At 52.9% G+C, this 15999-nt stretch overlaps 7 protein-coding genes across 7 annotated transcripts; 4 read left to right on the forward strand and 3 right to left on the reverse strand.

The window, feature by feature from the left end:
• Positions 1-25: 25 nt before the first annotated feature.
• On the forward strand, positions 26-1237 carry AKAW2_10778S (aldose epimerase family protein; the record flags this gene model as incomplete). Its single annotated transcript, XM_041690967.1, has 1 exon — positions 26-1237. One exon carries the CDS (start codon positions 26-28, stop codon positions 1235-1237), a length of 1212 nt encoding a protein of 403 aa, XP_041537498.1.
• Positions 1238-1656: 419 nt separating this feature from the next.
• On the reverse strand, positions 1657-3372 carry AKAW2_10779A (putative actin-related protein RO7; the record flags this gene model as incomplete). Its single annotated transcript, XM_041690978.1, has 1 exon — positions 1657-3372. The coding sequence occupies one exon, from the start codon at positions 3370-3372 to the stop codon at positions 1657-1659; it is 1716 nt and encodes a 571-aa protein (XP_041537499.1).
• Positions 3373-3809: 437 nt separating this feature from the next.
• AKAW2_10780S (crossover junction endodeoxyribonuclease) lies at positions 3810-5667 on the forward strand (the record flags this gene model as incomplete). The annotated part of the gene is made up of 3 exons (XM_041690990.1): positions 3810-3823; positions 3955-5588; positions 5651-5667. 3 exons carry the CDS (start codon positions 3810-3812, stop codon positions 5665-5667), a joined length of 1665 nt encoding a protein of 554 aa, XP_041537500.1.
• Positions 5668-5911: 244 nt separating this feature from the next.
• On the forward strand, positions 5912-6568 carry AKAW2_10781S (uncharacterized protein; the record flags this gene model as incomplete). The annotated part of the gene is made up of 1 exon (XM_041691001.1): positions 5912-6568. One exon carries the CDS (start codon positions 5912-5914, stop codon positions 6566-6568), a length of 657 nt encoding a protein of 218 aa, XP_041537501.1.
• Positions 6569-7205: 637 nt separating this feature from the next.
• AKAW2_10782A (diacylglycerol/polyprenol kinase family protein) lies at positions 7206-8360 on the reverse strand (the record flags this gene model as incomplete). The annotated part of the gene is made up of 1 exon (XM_041691012.1): positions 7206-8360. The coding sequence occupies one exon, from the start codon at positions 8358-8360 to the stop codon at positions 7206-7208; it is 1155 nt and encodes a 384-aa protein (XP_041537502.1).
• A 630-nt stretch (positions 8361-8990) lies between these two features.
• spb4 (ATP-dependent RNA helicase SPB4) lies at positions 8991-11024 on the forward strand (the record flags this gene model as incomplete). Its single annotated transcript, XM_041691023.1, has 3 exons — positions 8991-9280; positions 9333-9845; positions 9902-11024. 3 exons carry the CDS (start codon positions 8991-8993, stop codon positions 11022-11024), a joined length of 1926 nt encoding a protein of 641 aa, XP_041537503.1.
• A 774-nt stretch (positions 11025-11798) lies between these two features.
• AKAW2_10784A (uncharacterized protein) lies at positions 11799-15215 on the reverse strand (the record flags this gene model as incomplete). Its single annotated transcript, XM_041691034.1, has 4 exons — positions 11799-12342; positions 12404-13307; positions 13358-13882; positions 14810-15215. 4 exons carry the CDS (start codon positions 15213-15215, stop codon positions 11799-11801), a joined length of 2379 nt encoding a protein of 792 aa, XP_041537504.1.
• Positions 15216-15999: the final 784 nt, after the last annotated feature.

Consider the following 15999-nt stretch of genomic DNA (forward strand, 5'->3'; position numbering starts at 1 on the left):
CGTTACCATTCTCCTAGGCGTCAGAATGCACGTTAGAAGCTACCTGTCTGCCGTCCTGTACGGCCTGCCAGCACTGACCCAAGTTGCTGCTGCCAAGTCCACAGGGGACCCTTTCCAACTCTACACCATCAGCGCAGAGAACATCACAGCCAAGCTCATCCCCTACGGAGCACGCTTGACTTCTCTCCTCGTCCCTGACCGCGACGGCAACTTCCAGGATGTCGTCGTAGGCTACGACGACCCCAAGCAGTATCTTAAGGACTCCGAGACCAACCACACCTTCTTCGGTGCCGTCGTCGGCCGATACGCCAACCGCATTAAGAACGGCACGTTCTCGATCGGTTCAGATGTGTACCATATCCCCGAGAACGAAAATGACGGTGAAGACACGCTCCACGGAGGTACCGTTGGCTACGACCAGCGCAACTGGACCGTAACCGCGTACAGCAATTCCTCCATCACATTCACCCTGGTTGACCGTGCCTTCGAAGACTTCCCCGGAGACGTCATCACCCATGCCACATTCAGCGTGCAAACCAAAGTCACCCCCGAGAACCCCCAAGGTCTCCCTCAATTGACCACCAAACTCGTCTCTCTTGCCCTGACCGAGACAACCCCAATCATGCTGGCCAACCACATCTACTGGAACCTGAACGCCTTCAAGGATGAGACCGTCCTCGAAGACACCTGGCTCCAGCTGCCACTCTCCAAGCGCCTCATCGGCACAGACGGCATCCTAATCCCCAACGGCACCATCCTCGACGTCGACGTCTACGACAGCGCCCCGGACTTCGTCTCCGGCAAACTCGTCGGCCAAGACATCGCGAAAGCCGACGGACTCTGCGGCGATGACTGCACCGGCTATGACAACTGCTTCATCGTAGATCGTCCTCCTCAATACGCAGCTCGTAACTCCATCGTCCCGATCGTCCACATGAACTCCAGCACCACCGGAATCAGCCTCGACGTCGCTACCAACCAGCAAGCTCTCCAGATCTACTCTTGCAACGGCCAGAACGGCACCATCCCCGTCAAGCAATCGCAAGTCCAGCGCAACAAGGCCGAGGGTGTCGATGGCGCTGAATACGTCAACCAGCATGGTTGCATTGTCATTGAGACTGAGGGCTGGATTGACGGTATTAACAACCCTCAGTGGGGTCAATTGTCGGACCAGATCTATTCTCCTGAGACAGGGCCCGCTGTTAACTGGGCTACTTACCAGTTTGGTACTGTGTAAGTGGGGGAAGATCGAGGAAAGGTTGAGGGGGTACTTGATTATGTGCTCTAGAATTCCACGATCGTGTGTACATAATCTGATGCGCCATCTGTCTTTATCTGGACTAGCAATGGCACGTACAAAGAAAGTTTACTGAGTGCTTAAAAATCGCTCAAGGAATAATAATGGGAAGAAAAGACATTGCTAATAAAATTTGCTGTAAGACTCTAACGGGTATCGTATCTACTGCTAACTGCTTCGACAATCTCAGTGAGAACAAAATCAGAGTGAGTTCAGGGTGGTGCGGTCAGCACTACTCCGTAGGGGGAGGAGGGGGAATAGACGACGATGGAGAAATTTTTGCGAATCCCCAATGTTTAATGCTTGTCTGACCAGGCCGCATGAATTAGCGTGGCCATGCGGGGGAAATGAGACTAGATTCAACCCCAGCCAGCCAAAGTCCAACTAGACCGGTCGCCTCCCGTGCGTAACCCCGAGCGCCTATCAGGAGCATGCCCATGCTCCAGATCCCGACTAGCTCCTGCGAGGCCATGTTGGAGGTATTTTTCCCGCTCAATCTCGACTAAGCCCCGGACCTTGAGACTCGTGAGAAGGCTGGCTCCTGCCCAGGGTCCAAGGGATTCTACCTCCCGCAGGACACCTTGGACCGGCGGGTGAGTATCCTTGTCTTTGTTATTACGACGGATCTTTTGCTCGATGGGGTCGATCTCTTCTTCTGCTTGTGCATCTGGAGTTGATCGCGCAGCAGCAGCATCGGGGGTCTCGTTTTCATCCTCCTGCTTTGTGACAGTCGGCTTGGTTGGTTGAGAGAGTCTTAGGCTCTCAAGCTTTTGGCGTTGCTGCTCGATAACCTTGCCGCGGACAGGTGACCAGCCATACTTTTCCACCAGGAACGCCACGTCCTGGAGGATGCGCTGTCGGACACCAGGGATATTGGAGCCTCCACCAATGAAAATAATACGCGACATGCACGTGCCACGCACATCGGGAGGCAGGCTAAGCAGGGCATGATACACCAACAACGGCAACGGTTTTTCCTCGTCGTCCAACTCGCAATCGGCTAAGCCCTCCGCAAAGAGAACCTTTTCCACCGGTTCCGCGAGCTTAGAGAAAGGAAGGTCGATGTAGGTTGATCCTGAACCTGACGGAGAGGGAAGCGACACCGTTGCATCTGAGTGTGAAGTAGTGTGTTGGTCAGCCGCTCCAGAATGCTCCTCTCGAGCCTCGGCTGGCTGTTGCTGCGGTGTCGCCGTGGAGCCGTGGGAAGCCGCCTTGGGCTTGCACCACAAGAATCGACTAGCAATCTCTTCGCAGAGCTCATAATGAACGGAGATTTCGTCCGCCGATTGCGCGGCCCCGCTGTCATCGGAGAGTCGTGTCAGGAACCGTCCAGTTTCCTGCAGTAGGGACTTCATAGCCCTCGTGCTGCGCTTGACTGCCATCTCTCTGTATTCGTAGATACCGCTAACAATGGTTTCCGCCCATCCAATATCCACTACTAAGCCTGAACGCAGCCCAGCTGCGACCACGGCCATAGGAGCACTGGTTAAAAGAGTGATGCTTGGAAATCGCCATCGGCTAAACAGGGTTGACAAAAGCGATGATAGGAGAGGGTGTGGCATGATAGACGGAAGAACCAGAACCAGTCGTGATGTTCCCGCATCTGTCAACAGGTATTTATTGTAGGTCTCGCGAAACATGCGCTCAATCTTGTCATCAATGAGTGCCATATCCATATCGCGTACATCCATCTTCCAGAGTTCATATGCACCAGCCCATTCGTCAGCTTTGACTGGTTGCGAGCGTGATGAGTCCGTCTCGTTGCTTCTCAACCACCCTCTGTAATCGCCAACCCTTCTCGACTCCTCTGGACCGCATCCAACCACACACATTGGAGTGCTTTCCCCCTCAAACCCTGCCCGAAGCCATCTTGCCCCGAATTCGAAGATGATAGCATCTTCTTCTCCGCGAAACGATGTGCTTGCGGAGGAGGTGCTTGCAAAGGAAGAATTGTTGGAACGGAGGTGATGTTGGGGCGTATGGGGTGAATCAGGTCTCCCAGATTGGCTGTGACGGAAGCTCATGGATATGGGTCGCCTATCGTCGAAAGCGGAGGTGGAGGATGTACTTGTCATGTCGTCGTCCGAATGAGTTTCTGAGACAGTCGCAAAGGTGGCTGCTCTATGGAGATCGCGGGGAAGGATCGGGAATAGAAGTCAACTTGCTTCAGGGGCCCCGCGCAGATCATACTTCCTCTCAACCGATGCGCTTAATATGAGAAGGCTTAGATCATACCTTCTGCCAACAACTTTTCCACTTAAGCAGAAGACTCCCGAATTGGGGGCAATTGGCAATTAGCGATTGGCGAGCGCGAAAAGGAAGCCGCGACAATCTGCGGAGGCTCTGGGCGGGCGGATCTACATCGGGCCGCGTCGCCCAGTTGCCGCCGTCAACAAACAACTCTCATCGCTGCATTAGTATTCGCCATCAGAGAGGACCTGAGCTGCAGGGCAATTTTGTTTTCTATTGGAACTTTGGGTTTTGGCAGTTGGGAACAAGGGAGGCTGTCCGAATGGGGATTCCGGGGTAAGTCAGCCAGTTTTGTAGGTGCTGTTTTGTGGAACTTTACTTGGGAGAGAAATATATTATCCCTTTCCAGTGCGCAAACAGCACTCATTCAAGTTAGTAGTTCAACGGCTAATCCACTGACCACAAAGGCTGATCCATGCCATCGGCGCTGGTGAACGTATTTCCTTGTCAAGATTGGCCATAACCCATTTGGAGCGCACAGCTAGGCCTATTCGTATTGCCGTGGACATCTCGATATGGCTGTTCCAAGTGCAAGCTGGCCGCGGTGGTCGGAACCCCGAGCTACGAACGTTGTTTTACAGACTATTGAAGATTTTGGCGCTTCCAATCCATCCTCTTTTTGTATATGATGGCAAGAACAAGCCGCCTTTCAAGAGAGGCAAAGCCGTGTCAAGTCGCAGTTACGGAAGTGCACCAATCATTCGGCTCTCTAAGATCTTAGTCGATCTGTTCAAATTTCCGCGTCACGAGGCGCCAGGAGAGGCAGAAGCAGAGTGTGCAAGACTGCAAAGAGCAGGAGTTGTTGATGCAGTCATGACTAATGACGTTGACGCTCTTATGTTTGGCTCAACATTTACCGTCATGGGCTTTTCCAAAGAAAGTGGCAGCAGCACCGGGGCTGCAACACATGTTACCTGCTATCGCATGAACACCGCTGGTGATCCTTCGAGTGTGAAGCTTGATCGTGCAGGCATGATCTTGTTTGCCATGTTGAGTGGGGGTGATTACTTGCCATCGGGAGTCCCTAAATGCGGTAGCAAGCTCGCTGGCGAGATTGCCAAAGCTGGCTTTGGCGCAGATCTTCTGGAAATCCTTGAGTCAGATGGCGCCGAGCTCGATGCCAGATTAAGTGATTGGAGAGAACGACTCCAGTATGAGTTGGAAGAAAACGAAAGTGGTTACTTCCAGACCAAGCACAAGGTTGTCCGAATTCCCGACACTTTTCCTGATCGGACGATTCTGTCATATTATGCGAATCCTGTGGTTTCTTCGACGAGCGAAATCAGAGCCCTTCAGCACAACCTCTCAAATGCTTGGGACAAGGACATAGACGTTGTCGAACTGAGGAGATTTGCTGCCGACGCCTTTGAGTGGAATTACCGCTCTGGGGCTAGAAAAGTGACCAGATTACTTTCTGAGCCGCTTCTGTCCTACCGACTACGCCTTGGAAGACAAGCATCAGCATTTCCCGCGAATTTCCCTACGTTGTCGAACAGCAACACCCCGATGCTGCAAAAGATATATAAAAGCAGATCTAGCTATAGTACCGACGGCTTGACGGAATTCCAGCTAGATATGATCCCTGTCGACATTGTTGGCTTGGACATTCTTGCGGATGAGCCAAATCCTCCACTTCCTTCTCAAGAGTCGACGGTCTCAGGGGACGAGGAAGAGGAGCTGGAGGATAATGTGGTATCGGTGCCTCAATCCCCGGTAAAGAAACGTGTCGTAAAGCGCTATGATCCTTATGCCTCTGAAAAGGTGTGGGTCTTCGAAACCCTAGCCACGATAGGTCTCCCAGAAGTCGTGAAGAACTGGGAACGAGAGCAAGCTGAGAAGTCGGCACCGAAGAAAACAGCGACGCGAAAGACAGGGCCTAGGAAAAAAGGGCCCATAGACCCGAACATGAAGCGAGGTAGCATCTTGAAATATGGTACCCTCACGAAGGAGCGAACCGAAATATCCCGCCACAAAAGTGCGCAGCTCTTAGAGGCAGCAGTCTCGGCCAAAGCAACTGCTGTACCCAGCCTGTCGAGTTCCCGTCAGTCTCAAGATTCTCCTAATCCTTCAAGGAAGCCATCAGCGTCTGACATATCCATACAGCAGCAGCCATTGACTGACTCAAGTGACGATTCGCCGAGCCTCGATGATCTAATCGACCAATTTTCTTCATTGAGTCATGCACCGTCCTCCACAACTATCAAACAGCAGTCACCCAAAACCGCCCGAGCACGCGACAGAGCTGGAAGACAGCCTGCTTTGACAGACTCCACCGGTCGAAAGACAAAGAAGTTGGCTTCCGCAGAGAGTTCTCCAGCTCTTTCGCCGACCAAAGAGAATGCCCAATCAAGCTCAAAACGCTGTATGCGGAAAGGGGATGCGACAGACGACAAGAAGTCTGCACTTCGTTCGATATCTCCTAACCATGCAGGCCGCCAAGATGCATCGAAGCCCCGGCGCAAAGGAGACAAACTGAAGTCTACTTGTGAGGTTGATGAACTACAACAAGCGATATCTTCCATAGCATTGGATGACGCACAATCGCGCAAGGACGCCACAGAACCCATATGCCTAGATGATACTGGGCCCATGCCTCGAAGAAGCTCGCGCCAGAAGAAGGTGTATAACACCAGGTCTGGCCCTACTGAGGCCGCTGAGCGCATAGCCCGCCCTTCGCCTTCTGTGGAGAACGGCGAGCCTGTCTTGGTATCAGAAGAAGATAATGCTGTAGATACAAGAAAGCGCCGGGATCGTGAGAATCCCTCGAGTCGAACACAAACATCGTCCTCAGCGTGCGAGCCCACGGAGCTCAAGCCTCGGAAAGGCAAATCTTCTGAAAAGCCAGACGACTGTCCATCGACAGTCTCACACATTGAATCTGTTGTTGTACACGACGGGTTCTGGACGACAGACACTAGCTCAAATACAGGATCTGCAGAAGCTGCAAGTACGACTGACACTCGAACCAGTCGCGGCAAGAAAAAGCGGATCGCCCGTGTGAGCATCTTGGACTTGACCTGAGCAACAATGAGAGAATTGTACATTGGTCTTTCCCAATACTTGATCCAAATTCTTGCCTTACCCTAATCTCTTGGACATGCATTACAGGCGCAATGCTTTCGGGACCCAAGTTTGAGTCAATCATCTTCTTTGTACACTGGCATACAAGTCATGATATACATCAAAGTCTGGACATCAGAAATGTAGACACTGCACGTCATTACAACATCTATAGAGGATGAAAAAAGAGGATAGTAGCCCGTGTGTTTGTGTAGATTTGCAAGCGCCAAAGCCACGCCGATCCAGGATATCTATCTAAGTAATCATTAAACAAAAGTCCTTCTGCGGGCCAAAGTAATTATTTCCAAAGTCTTTCCCCTTCAGAGTAGTGCAAAACAGGAGGGTAATCGAGTAAGAGCTCAAATATAAGAAGAGTGGTGATGTAGTTGGTCATGGGGTAATCGGGTGTATGTATAAGAAATAGACAGGATAGGTAGGTGATTGAACAGAGGAAAAGGAAAAGAGGGTTGAAATGAATGATGAGTCGATACTGCGGCTCGCGGCTTGTCGCGCGCTTCAGCGACTATCCAAGCCATGCCAGTGCTGTGGTAATGAACAAAAAAGGGGAGGTATAACGGCATTAGCTGCGGTAGTCCGCTCAACCAAAGACCTTCAGGAAACCCCACAATCCGATACCGCTCAAGATCGGGATAGTAAGGTTATCATCCCAGCCGAAGATGTCCACGAACTCGCTTCCAGCGGCGACTAAGCCGGAGACGACGCTCATAACGCCGAGGGCCAACGGGCCGGAAATGACAGCGCTGGGGGTGTCCGCAGTCCAGCCGATGAGGTTCTTGATCGAGCTAGGAAGAAGGTTGAGCTGACCGGTGAACATGAACGATCCCTCGGGGTCATTGGGGAAGGTTCCGATGTAAGGTACGAAGTATCCCCAGAATGCGGCTGCGGTCAGGACACCCACAAACCAGGCTCCCAGTGTCCCGGCGAAACTCTTGCCCTTGCGCAGCTGGAATGTGTAACGGCCGTAGAGACGACCGAATGTGGAGGCTGCAGTATCACACCAACTGAGGAGCAGTACGCTCATGACTCCGACGTCTTTGGGGAGGAAGCGCAGCACTGCATATGTGCCCACAAGATACCAGATCACACCGTTATAGCCGGAAACCTCTGTCTCGCGCATCAAAGCCCCCACACAGCGAATATATATGTTGTTGATCTTGGTGGAATGGTGACGGACGATATCTACCGTTGCTATCGGTACGAGAGCTCCGAAGAGCCATGGCGTAATCTGGAGGGTTTGAATGCCGCGACTGTACAAGTTGAGGGTTAGGAAGCCGATCGATACATGGAGAAGTTTGCGCGGGATCTCATGACGGTGTATAAAGGAGCGATAACGGCTGTGGAGAGGTATGAGACCGAGAGGAGAAGGTGATCGAGAGATGTCGTGCCAGTTGCCGCCGGGTTTCGCGATAGGTGATAGATATCCGTTGGACTCCGCATGACCATTCGTCTGCTTCTTGGGCTTTCCAGCGGGCAACTTCGGATTAGATTTGCGGGTACGGCGCCTTGTAGACTCAGGAGATTTGGGGCTGCGAGACCGCGCTCGTGAGCGTTTCGAATCCGAGTTTGAGGTATCAGGTGTTTCTTCCGTTACCTCCCCAAGTCGCTGCCGGCGTGCTGCAGAGCGTGTTGTAGGTCCGAAGTAATCGCCCGAGCTTGATCGACGCTCAGATGAAGCAGGAGAAGGAGGAATGACTCGAGGAGTCTCCGGTATGGAACCGGGTTCAGAAGGCATATCGGCTGCAGGTATGGAGAAAGGTGGGAGGATTGGGCCGTGGATCAGCCCGGATAGCGGTCGCGGAGAGATAAGGGTGGGGTTGGAGGAGCAGGCGCCGAGTATGGGCAGACTGAATACTGTTGACGACGAAATCTTGGGCAATTATTGCGACAGAGGATGTTCCTGACAATATAAGGTAGATTATGAGTGTAAGGCTCTATGATGATGGTAGCACCAGGCAGAAACACCGCCTCGGATGACGCGCCACGCTTAGCAGAGGATCGGCATAACCACCAAAAAAAGCGCAAGTTATAGAGTCAAGAAAATTGAGCCGTAATCGCCGCTCCTATCTTTAGGTGCACCGGCGACCGATGCGTGCAGATTGACAGTTGATGCTTGTTGACGCTCAGCTGAACTTTCAGCTGACTGGATTTCCTTCCGCCGAATCCGCGGTCCATCACGTGTGCACCTGCAGAATGAGCTCACCGCCTCCGGTATCTAATCGCCGCGTTTCTGATAAGGAAAAATTATCAGCAAAAAAAGATCGAGATTCCACGGCGGTTCTGCGCAACATCTTCTACCCAATTTGGCATTGATCTGGGACCAGGCTGTGACTCGGAAGGATCACAGAATACAGCTACATTCACAATGGCCCCCAAACCACCCCCGGGCACCTCTGCCAGAGCATGGGATGGAGTGACGCCCGCCCTGTCGGAATGGATACTGGAAGCCGTTGCTTCTATGGGCTTCACCCGCATGACCCCCGTCCAGGCTTCTGCGATTCCCTTGTTCATGGCGCATAAGGATGTTGTGGTTGAAGCAGTCACAGGAAGTGGAAAGACCCTGTCTTTCTTGATTCCAGTTGTCGAGAAGCTTTTGCGCCTGGAAGAACCACTCAAGAAACACCATGTCGGAGCCATCATCATCTCTCCAACCAGGTTGGTCATTCTATAAAGACATCGCGATGCAGTGCTGACAGTTGCGCTCAAGAGAACTCGCATCACAGATCTACAACGTCCTGACATCATTGCTCGCCTTCCATCCTCCATCCGCCGCCGGTCTCAAACCCTCCGATGAAGACGACGATGCGCCTCGTCAGAAATTCCCCTCCTCAACCCTCAAAGTTGTCCCGCAGCTCCTTCTCGGCGGTTCGACCACCCCGGCTGAGGATTTGAGTACCTTCTTGAAGCGGTCTCCTAATTTGTTGGTGTCTACACCGGGACGACTGTTGGAGTTGCTCTCTTCGCCCCATGTCCACTGCCCTCAATCGTCCTTCGAAATGCTTGTCATGGATGAAGCGGACAGACTTCTGGATCTGGGATTCAAGGATACACTACAGAACATCTTGCGCCGTCTACCCAAGCAACGGCGCACGGGGTTGTTCAGTGCCAGTGTCAGTGAAGCTGTCGATCAGATTGTTCGGGTTGGTTTGCGCAACCCCGTCAAAGTCATGGTCAAGGTAAAGGGCACGTCAGGTGTTCAGGATAAACGCACACCTGCTAGGTTCGTACCCTTATTTCTACCTCATAAAGGCGTCCTATCACTGACATCTATACTAGTTTACAAATGACGTACCTCACAGCTCCCCCAACTCATAAATTCCCTGCCATCAAACACATCCTCTACTCGCTCGAGCCCGCCCCTCAAAAGACCATTATGTTCGTCTCAACATGCTCGGGTGTCGACTACCTCTCTGCAATCCTCCCTTCAATCATCGGCGATGACTTTCAGCTGATCCCCCTGCACGGTAAACACCAAGCAAACGTCCGCGAAAAGAACTTCAACCGCTTCGTCAACTCCCACACGCCCGCCATTCTCCTCACCACCGACGTTGCTTCTCGTGGACTGGATATCCCCTCAGTCGACGTCGTAATACAGATCGACCCCCCTTCGGACCCAAAGACCTTCATCCACAGATGCGGCCGTGCCGGACGTGCAGGCCGCAAGGGTCTAAGTGTGGTCCTTCTCCACCCCGGCCGCGAGGAAGACTACGTCAACTTCCTCGAAGTCCGCAAGACCCCCGTCGCACCGTACCCTCACACCCTCACCATAACCGATGCCGATGCCGCCGCAGCCACCGAAACAGCTCGTAAAGCCGTCCTCGCAGACCGCGCACTGCACGACCGCGGCCAAAAGGCCTTCGTCAGTTGGTTCCGAAGCTACAGCAAGCACCAAGCCAGCAGTATATTCCGCGTCGCAGACCTAGACTGGGAAGGACTAGGCAATGCATGGGGTCTGCTGAAGCTTCCCAAGATGCCCGAGCTGAGAAACTTCCAGGGCGACCGGACACTTGGCGTGAAATTAGACTGGGAAAACTACGCATACAAGGACAAGCAGCGCGAGAAGCGCCGAAAGGAACAAGTACAGGAGAATGCCGAGAACGGTGTCGCGGACGACCAAGCGGCAGGCAAGAAGCGCTCCAGCGAGAGCGTCGCGTGGAGCAGGAATCTCGATAATCGGAATAAGAAGCTGAAGCGTCGGGAGGCCAAGCAGGCGCGTCAGCAGAAGGACAAATGGGAGAAGATGACGGAAGAAGAGCGTCAAAAGGTGCTCGAGACGGAGAAGATGCTTGAGCAGATTCGGGTGAAGAATGAAGAAGAACGTCTGCTTAGGCGTGCGGCCAAGGATAAGGATTCCAAAGCTACTGGTGGGGATGATGATGAGTTCGAGGGGTTTGATTGATGGATGGATAAATCCGATTGGATTGGCATGTAGTATATACATTATATTTTGGCATATTGTCTCTGATACCACGTCCGTATCTCAAGATTCTTTCAAATGCAAAGAGTTATTAGAACATCGCTTTTTCTCATAACCTATCTCTTTCTGGAATAATTACTGCTGCTGCTAGAAAGGGCAGCAGACTTCGCCGAATGCTAAACGATGGGATATGGCCTGCTTGCTTAAAGTTGATGACAAGTAGCTCGTATTGTTATACATATTATCTCTATGCAGTTCAATTGATTCTGCTACGACGAAGTCCATGGGGATTTAATTCAACTGGTACATTGAAAATAACTGGACGGTGTAACTAGGAATGTAAATGCGACCTCGTTGCTTTCAACCGCTAAGATGCTAATGATACAAAAAGCAATGCAACTTTCAAATACACAAATGCCCATGCATTGTGACACCACTAGATAAACGTGGCGGAACAAAAACTCCCCCGAACACTGAACTTTCAAACCGCTCATTGAACGATGCCCATGACAAGACACTCGAGTTAGAAAAGGGTAGTAAATGACACTACTTTTGGAAGAAAAAGACTGCAACTACTCAAAATGCAGTTGGCCAGGAATACGCTCATCCCATGACACCTAGTTTTGAGACAGTTTGCTGCCGGCAATGATCGTTTATCAGAGCTGAACTTGGACAGCTTGTTCAGAAGACAAAGCGTATTCCATCTTGAGAGGCTAAGAGCAATTATTGCTTCAACCATTGTCTGCGAAATGTGATTCACGCTTGTGCAGCTTCGGATGCGCCGGATTCTAATTCGCGCCTGAACGCGTCAAGGCCAGGCTTCCAGATGTTGGTATAAGCATAGTCGACAGTTGAGGGATCCCAAATCTCATTGACAAGATCGATCACCTCGGGACTGAAACCTTGCTCTTCATATGTTACAGGCTGAGGCCACACAAGGTCGTTGAGGTCTCCAGATGGGCAATTCTCATAGAGCCACTGAGCCTCACGGGCAAATTCATCGTCTCCAAAATCTTCAATAGTCTGCTGCTCGGGCTCAGGCGCAGGTGCGAGTGCCGTTTCGGACGTGAGTGGTGTTGGTGTGACTGCGGGTGCGATGGCAGTTGCAGGGATTGCGTCGGGGGTAGCAGTCATAGGACTCGAGTATCTGCTTGCAGTACGAAGGCCACTAGGGGTTTTAGGCTTGTATTTCTCAGCCTGTGAGCGAGCTCTGGCGAGAGCCTCTTCGTCAATCTTCGCAGGAGTTGACGGGGCTGGAGCCGCTTGACGTGGAGTCTGACGGGACTCTGTAGGTGGCACACTAAAGAAAATTGCTGGTTAGCCAATCTTTGTCTTGGTAACAAGGAACAAATATGTCATACCTTTCCGAGATACTAGCCCGAGTGGCGGTAGGTGAGCTAGGTGCAGGGGTAGGTGCGGAGGCAGAGACATTTGCTGATGCAGAGGCCCCGCTGGATTCGGAATCGTCTAAGAAGGCGTCGTAATCTAACTGGAAAGTTCCCTGGACGTTTGGGACGAATCCAGGACGGCGGCTTGAAGACTCATCAGCGGCATGAGGAGCGGGGGTGGGAGACTCTGGGGTAGCATTCTCAGAATCGTTACCCATTCCAATGAAGTGCCTTCCACGGTATGGGTCGGTTGCACGAGCACGCAGTCGGAGTTTGGATGGTGTATCTTCTGGACTCGCATCGAAGCGGACTTTCTTCGACGAATGCCGCTCTGAGCGCAAGGCGCCGCGGACAGCTGTCTTAGCTAAACGACCAGATTTGTTTGGCTCAGTTCGTGGCAGCGGAATTTCTTGCTCATCCTCGCTTTCAGAGCTATAGCAGAAGTAATCTAAGTCCAGCCCATAACTGCATCCTGGAGGGTTGGGAATCACGTCAGGCGACGGGGAGCGCTTCCGCTTCTTTTGCTTCTGTTCTTCTGCCTCGCGCCCCCAAGAATCTTGGCCTTCCACGCCTACATCTTTCTGCGCGTCTGGCGTGGCTGATCCTTGCAGTGTTGTTTCTTCTGTTGATGGCTTGGGAGCGGGGCGAGACAGTAATGGAGCAGAAGACGGAGCTGCTGAGTCCTTCTTAGGGATGTCCCCAAGGTAGAGGGATCTATCAAAGGGTTGTGCAAAGAGAGACCAAGACTTGCGACGGCGCTTTTGAGGTGGCTCCTCGCTGGATCTGCGGCTACTCTGTGCTTGGCTCTGAGAAACACTAGAGGATGCCTGAGAGGGTTGCGTCCGATCAATACGCTCGGAAGATGGTTGGGGAGACGCTAAATCCTTATCAATTATGTGGCCCAATGCAGATCAAAAGAGAACATACCTTGCACTTGAGTAGGTTCGGGGGTCCTCCTGAAAGAGGGTAGGATTCTTGTGAAGGTGCGAGGTACGGAGTTGAGCAGACCACGGAGGTTCCAACCACTCTGGCGCTCCGGAGTGGCCGGCGGCTCGGGCGTAGAAGACTGTTGCTGTAAGCTTTGCGCCTGCTCTTGATCATGACTGGTTTCGTGAGCGTTATCAAGTGAGAAATCAAAGGTGGTACGCGGCAGCTCAGAGCATGGGGGCGCAGAAGACTCTGCTGCCTGGCGGCGCCGGTCAGCTTCCTGTTGGGCCAGCAATTGAGATACGCGAAGCGAAGTGGAGTGAATACGGCCATCTTTTTCAGCTTGCCGTCTCCGTAGTCTCTCAGAATACGGAGTAATGTTCGCAGTTAGTGAGCGCGGCCGGGTTGCGGGTCGATACGGCGTGCTGCCGGGGGGGCCAAGGTTACGCCGCTTGTTTGCGGCAGGCGTCTGCGGGCCTTGGGTCTCTTCGTCGCTTGAATCTGCCCGGGCACGCTTCCGGGTCACTGGCGGGTTTGTTAGCCCCTTGTTCTTTTGTGGTTTTTTTGCCCGGATTCCCCGGGGAGCCACAACCCCTGAGCCGGGGCCGGGACTACTCTGCGATTCTTCCTGCAGCGGCGACATCACTTGAACCTCACGGCGTCGCCTTCGCAGGATGTAGTCCCGGACCCCAAGCCGACGGGTCGGGGGCCCACGGTTGGACGCGAGATCCCCCGCCAACTCAACCGACGCCGACGGCCCTTCCACGAGCTGCCCTGTGATGGGATGAAAGAAGCCCGTGGAAGGGACCTGTTGAGCCCAGTCCCGAATCCACTCTTGCCGAGAAGCGCGAAGGCTTCGGCGAGTGACGCGGGCGGGCTCAACAGGCTCTCCGAACGACGCGGTAGTCGACTCCATCAGAGTGGCAGCCGCTTCATTGGACGAGCGAGGCGCGAGATCATCCAAAGACAATCTGGCAAAGGACGCAATAAGTGCGCCCACCCGCTCGTCCTCGACGACCACCACTCCTCCGGAGCCCGCAGCGGAAGCCAATGAGGCAGTGTTGAACTGCTCAGGGGATGTCACGACGGTGACTCCCCTTGGCTCCGCCACGGTTGGTTCCGCAGGCGGCTCAAAGGTGCGCTCTTCCGCGGCAGGAGTCGGGAGTGAGACTCTCTCTGTGATTGCCGATGTCTCAATGTTGGTGGCGCCCGACTCCTGCGCGGGACGCGGTGCCAGGGCTGCCTCGGTCTCATCCTCCGACGTCCAAGACGGCGTCTTCGACCTCTCAGAGAGAGGCGAGCCGACACTACTTAGCTCGTCGATGAAGGATTCGAGACACGAGGCAGCCCTGATACCCCGGGGATCCGGGCCATCAAAACAATCGATCTCCTGGGACTTCTTGGGGGATTGGGGGACCATAGGGGGGTGAGAAACACAGGGAATGTACTCACGATCAGGGTTTTCGTTTTCAGATACTGAGGGTGTTGGGTCGACAACTTTCGGGTCCTCCCCAGGGGTAGTCATCTCTGCAGCCGTAGTATCTGTGGCGTGATCTTCCTCTGTATGGGTGGGCTGCGTATCCTCGTCTGAAACGGGCTTGTCGGTTTTACGTGTCGACTGGCGCGTCGTGCGCTTCGTTGTAGTAGTTTTCCGTGTCTGAGTCTTGGTTGTGGGCTTCTTGGTGGTAGTGGTATTCGTCTTCTTAGGTGCGCGCTGAGACTTTGCACGGGTCGGGGGTTGCTCTGACGTTGCAGGTTCCTGGTGCGCAGCATTCCTCGCAGACCTGGTTCGACGTGGGGCATTTTCCTCGAGTGACACGAAGCCACCGGGCGAAGCTTGCTGTGAACGAGTACGCATCTTGACTGTGATGAAGGTGAAAGCAAAAAGGTGTTCAATTCAGGCTGGTGAAATCCAGTAACCTGAGACAAAGCCACCAACAAACTGAGTGACTAGAAGGGTGCGGGTAATAAGAAGAGGTAAGACAGGAACGTAATGTAAGAAACCTTTACAAAAAGGTGTGAGGACAGGTTGATAAAAGGTGATTCAGCTACCCTATAGGTTGCCGTAAACTTGATGCGACGCGGTATTTTGATCGGAAGGTATGAGAAGAAAGATCGTCTCGCTTAGTCGCGATTTGAGATCTTGAAGAACGCGGAGCAAAGGGACGTTATGGAGGAGAGTTGAATCTAACTTGTAAGGCAAGTTAGCACCTGCGAGAGAAGATAATACGGTGGGATAAAGAATCGTGCAAATGAGAGATCGAAGCAATGTAAATCGGTAGCGCAAGTGCGATATCGACGGAGATACGGAGGGATGGAAATTATGAAGGGGAAGAGAGTGAGAGGGGGGAAGAGGCAGGTTGATAAAAACAGTACTGACTTGTTGAAAAACATAACACTGGCTTACAGTGAATGTTACCTCGTGTTGCTGGGTAATGTTGGTTATGACGCGTCAAATCAGCGCCCGGAGGCAGTCGACGATATTCACTGACCTCGGCGAGCAAGGTCGTGGTATAGAAAGATGAAGTTTGGGGGAACTTTTGCGCGGGAATTTTGCGACTCGGGGGGTGACGTCTCGGCAGAACACCAGGCGGTGGGGATTTCGCCCAATGACTGCTGTTGCCGCCCTTGGCCAACTTCAA

The sequence above is a fragment of the Aspergillus luchuensis genome, chromosome 1, assembly GCF_016861625.1.
Source record: "Aspergillus luchuensis IFO 4308 DNA, chromosome 1, nearly complete sequence".
In the NCBI taxonomy this organism is placed as follows: domain Eukaryota; kingdom Fungi; phylum Ascomycota; class Eurotiomycetes; order Eurotiales; family Aspergillaceae; genus Aspergillus; species Aspergillus luchuensis.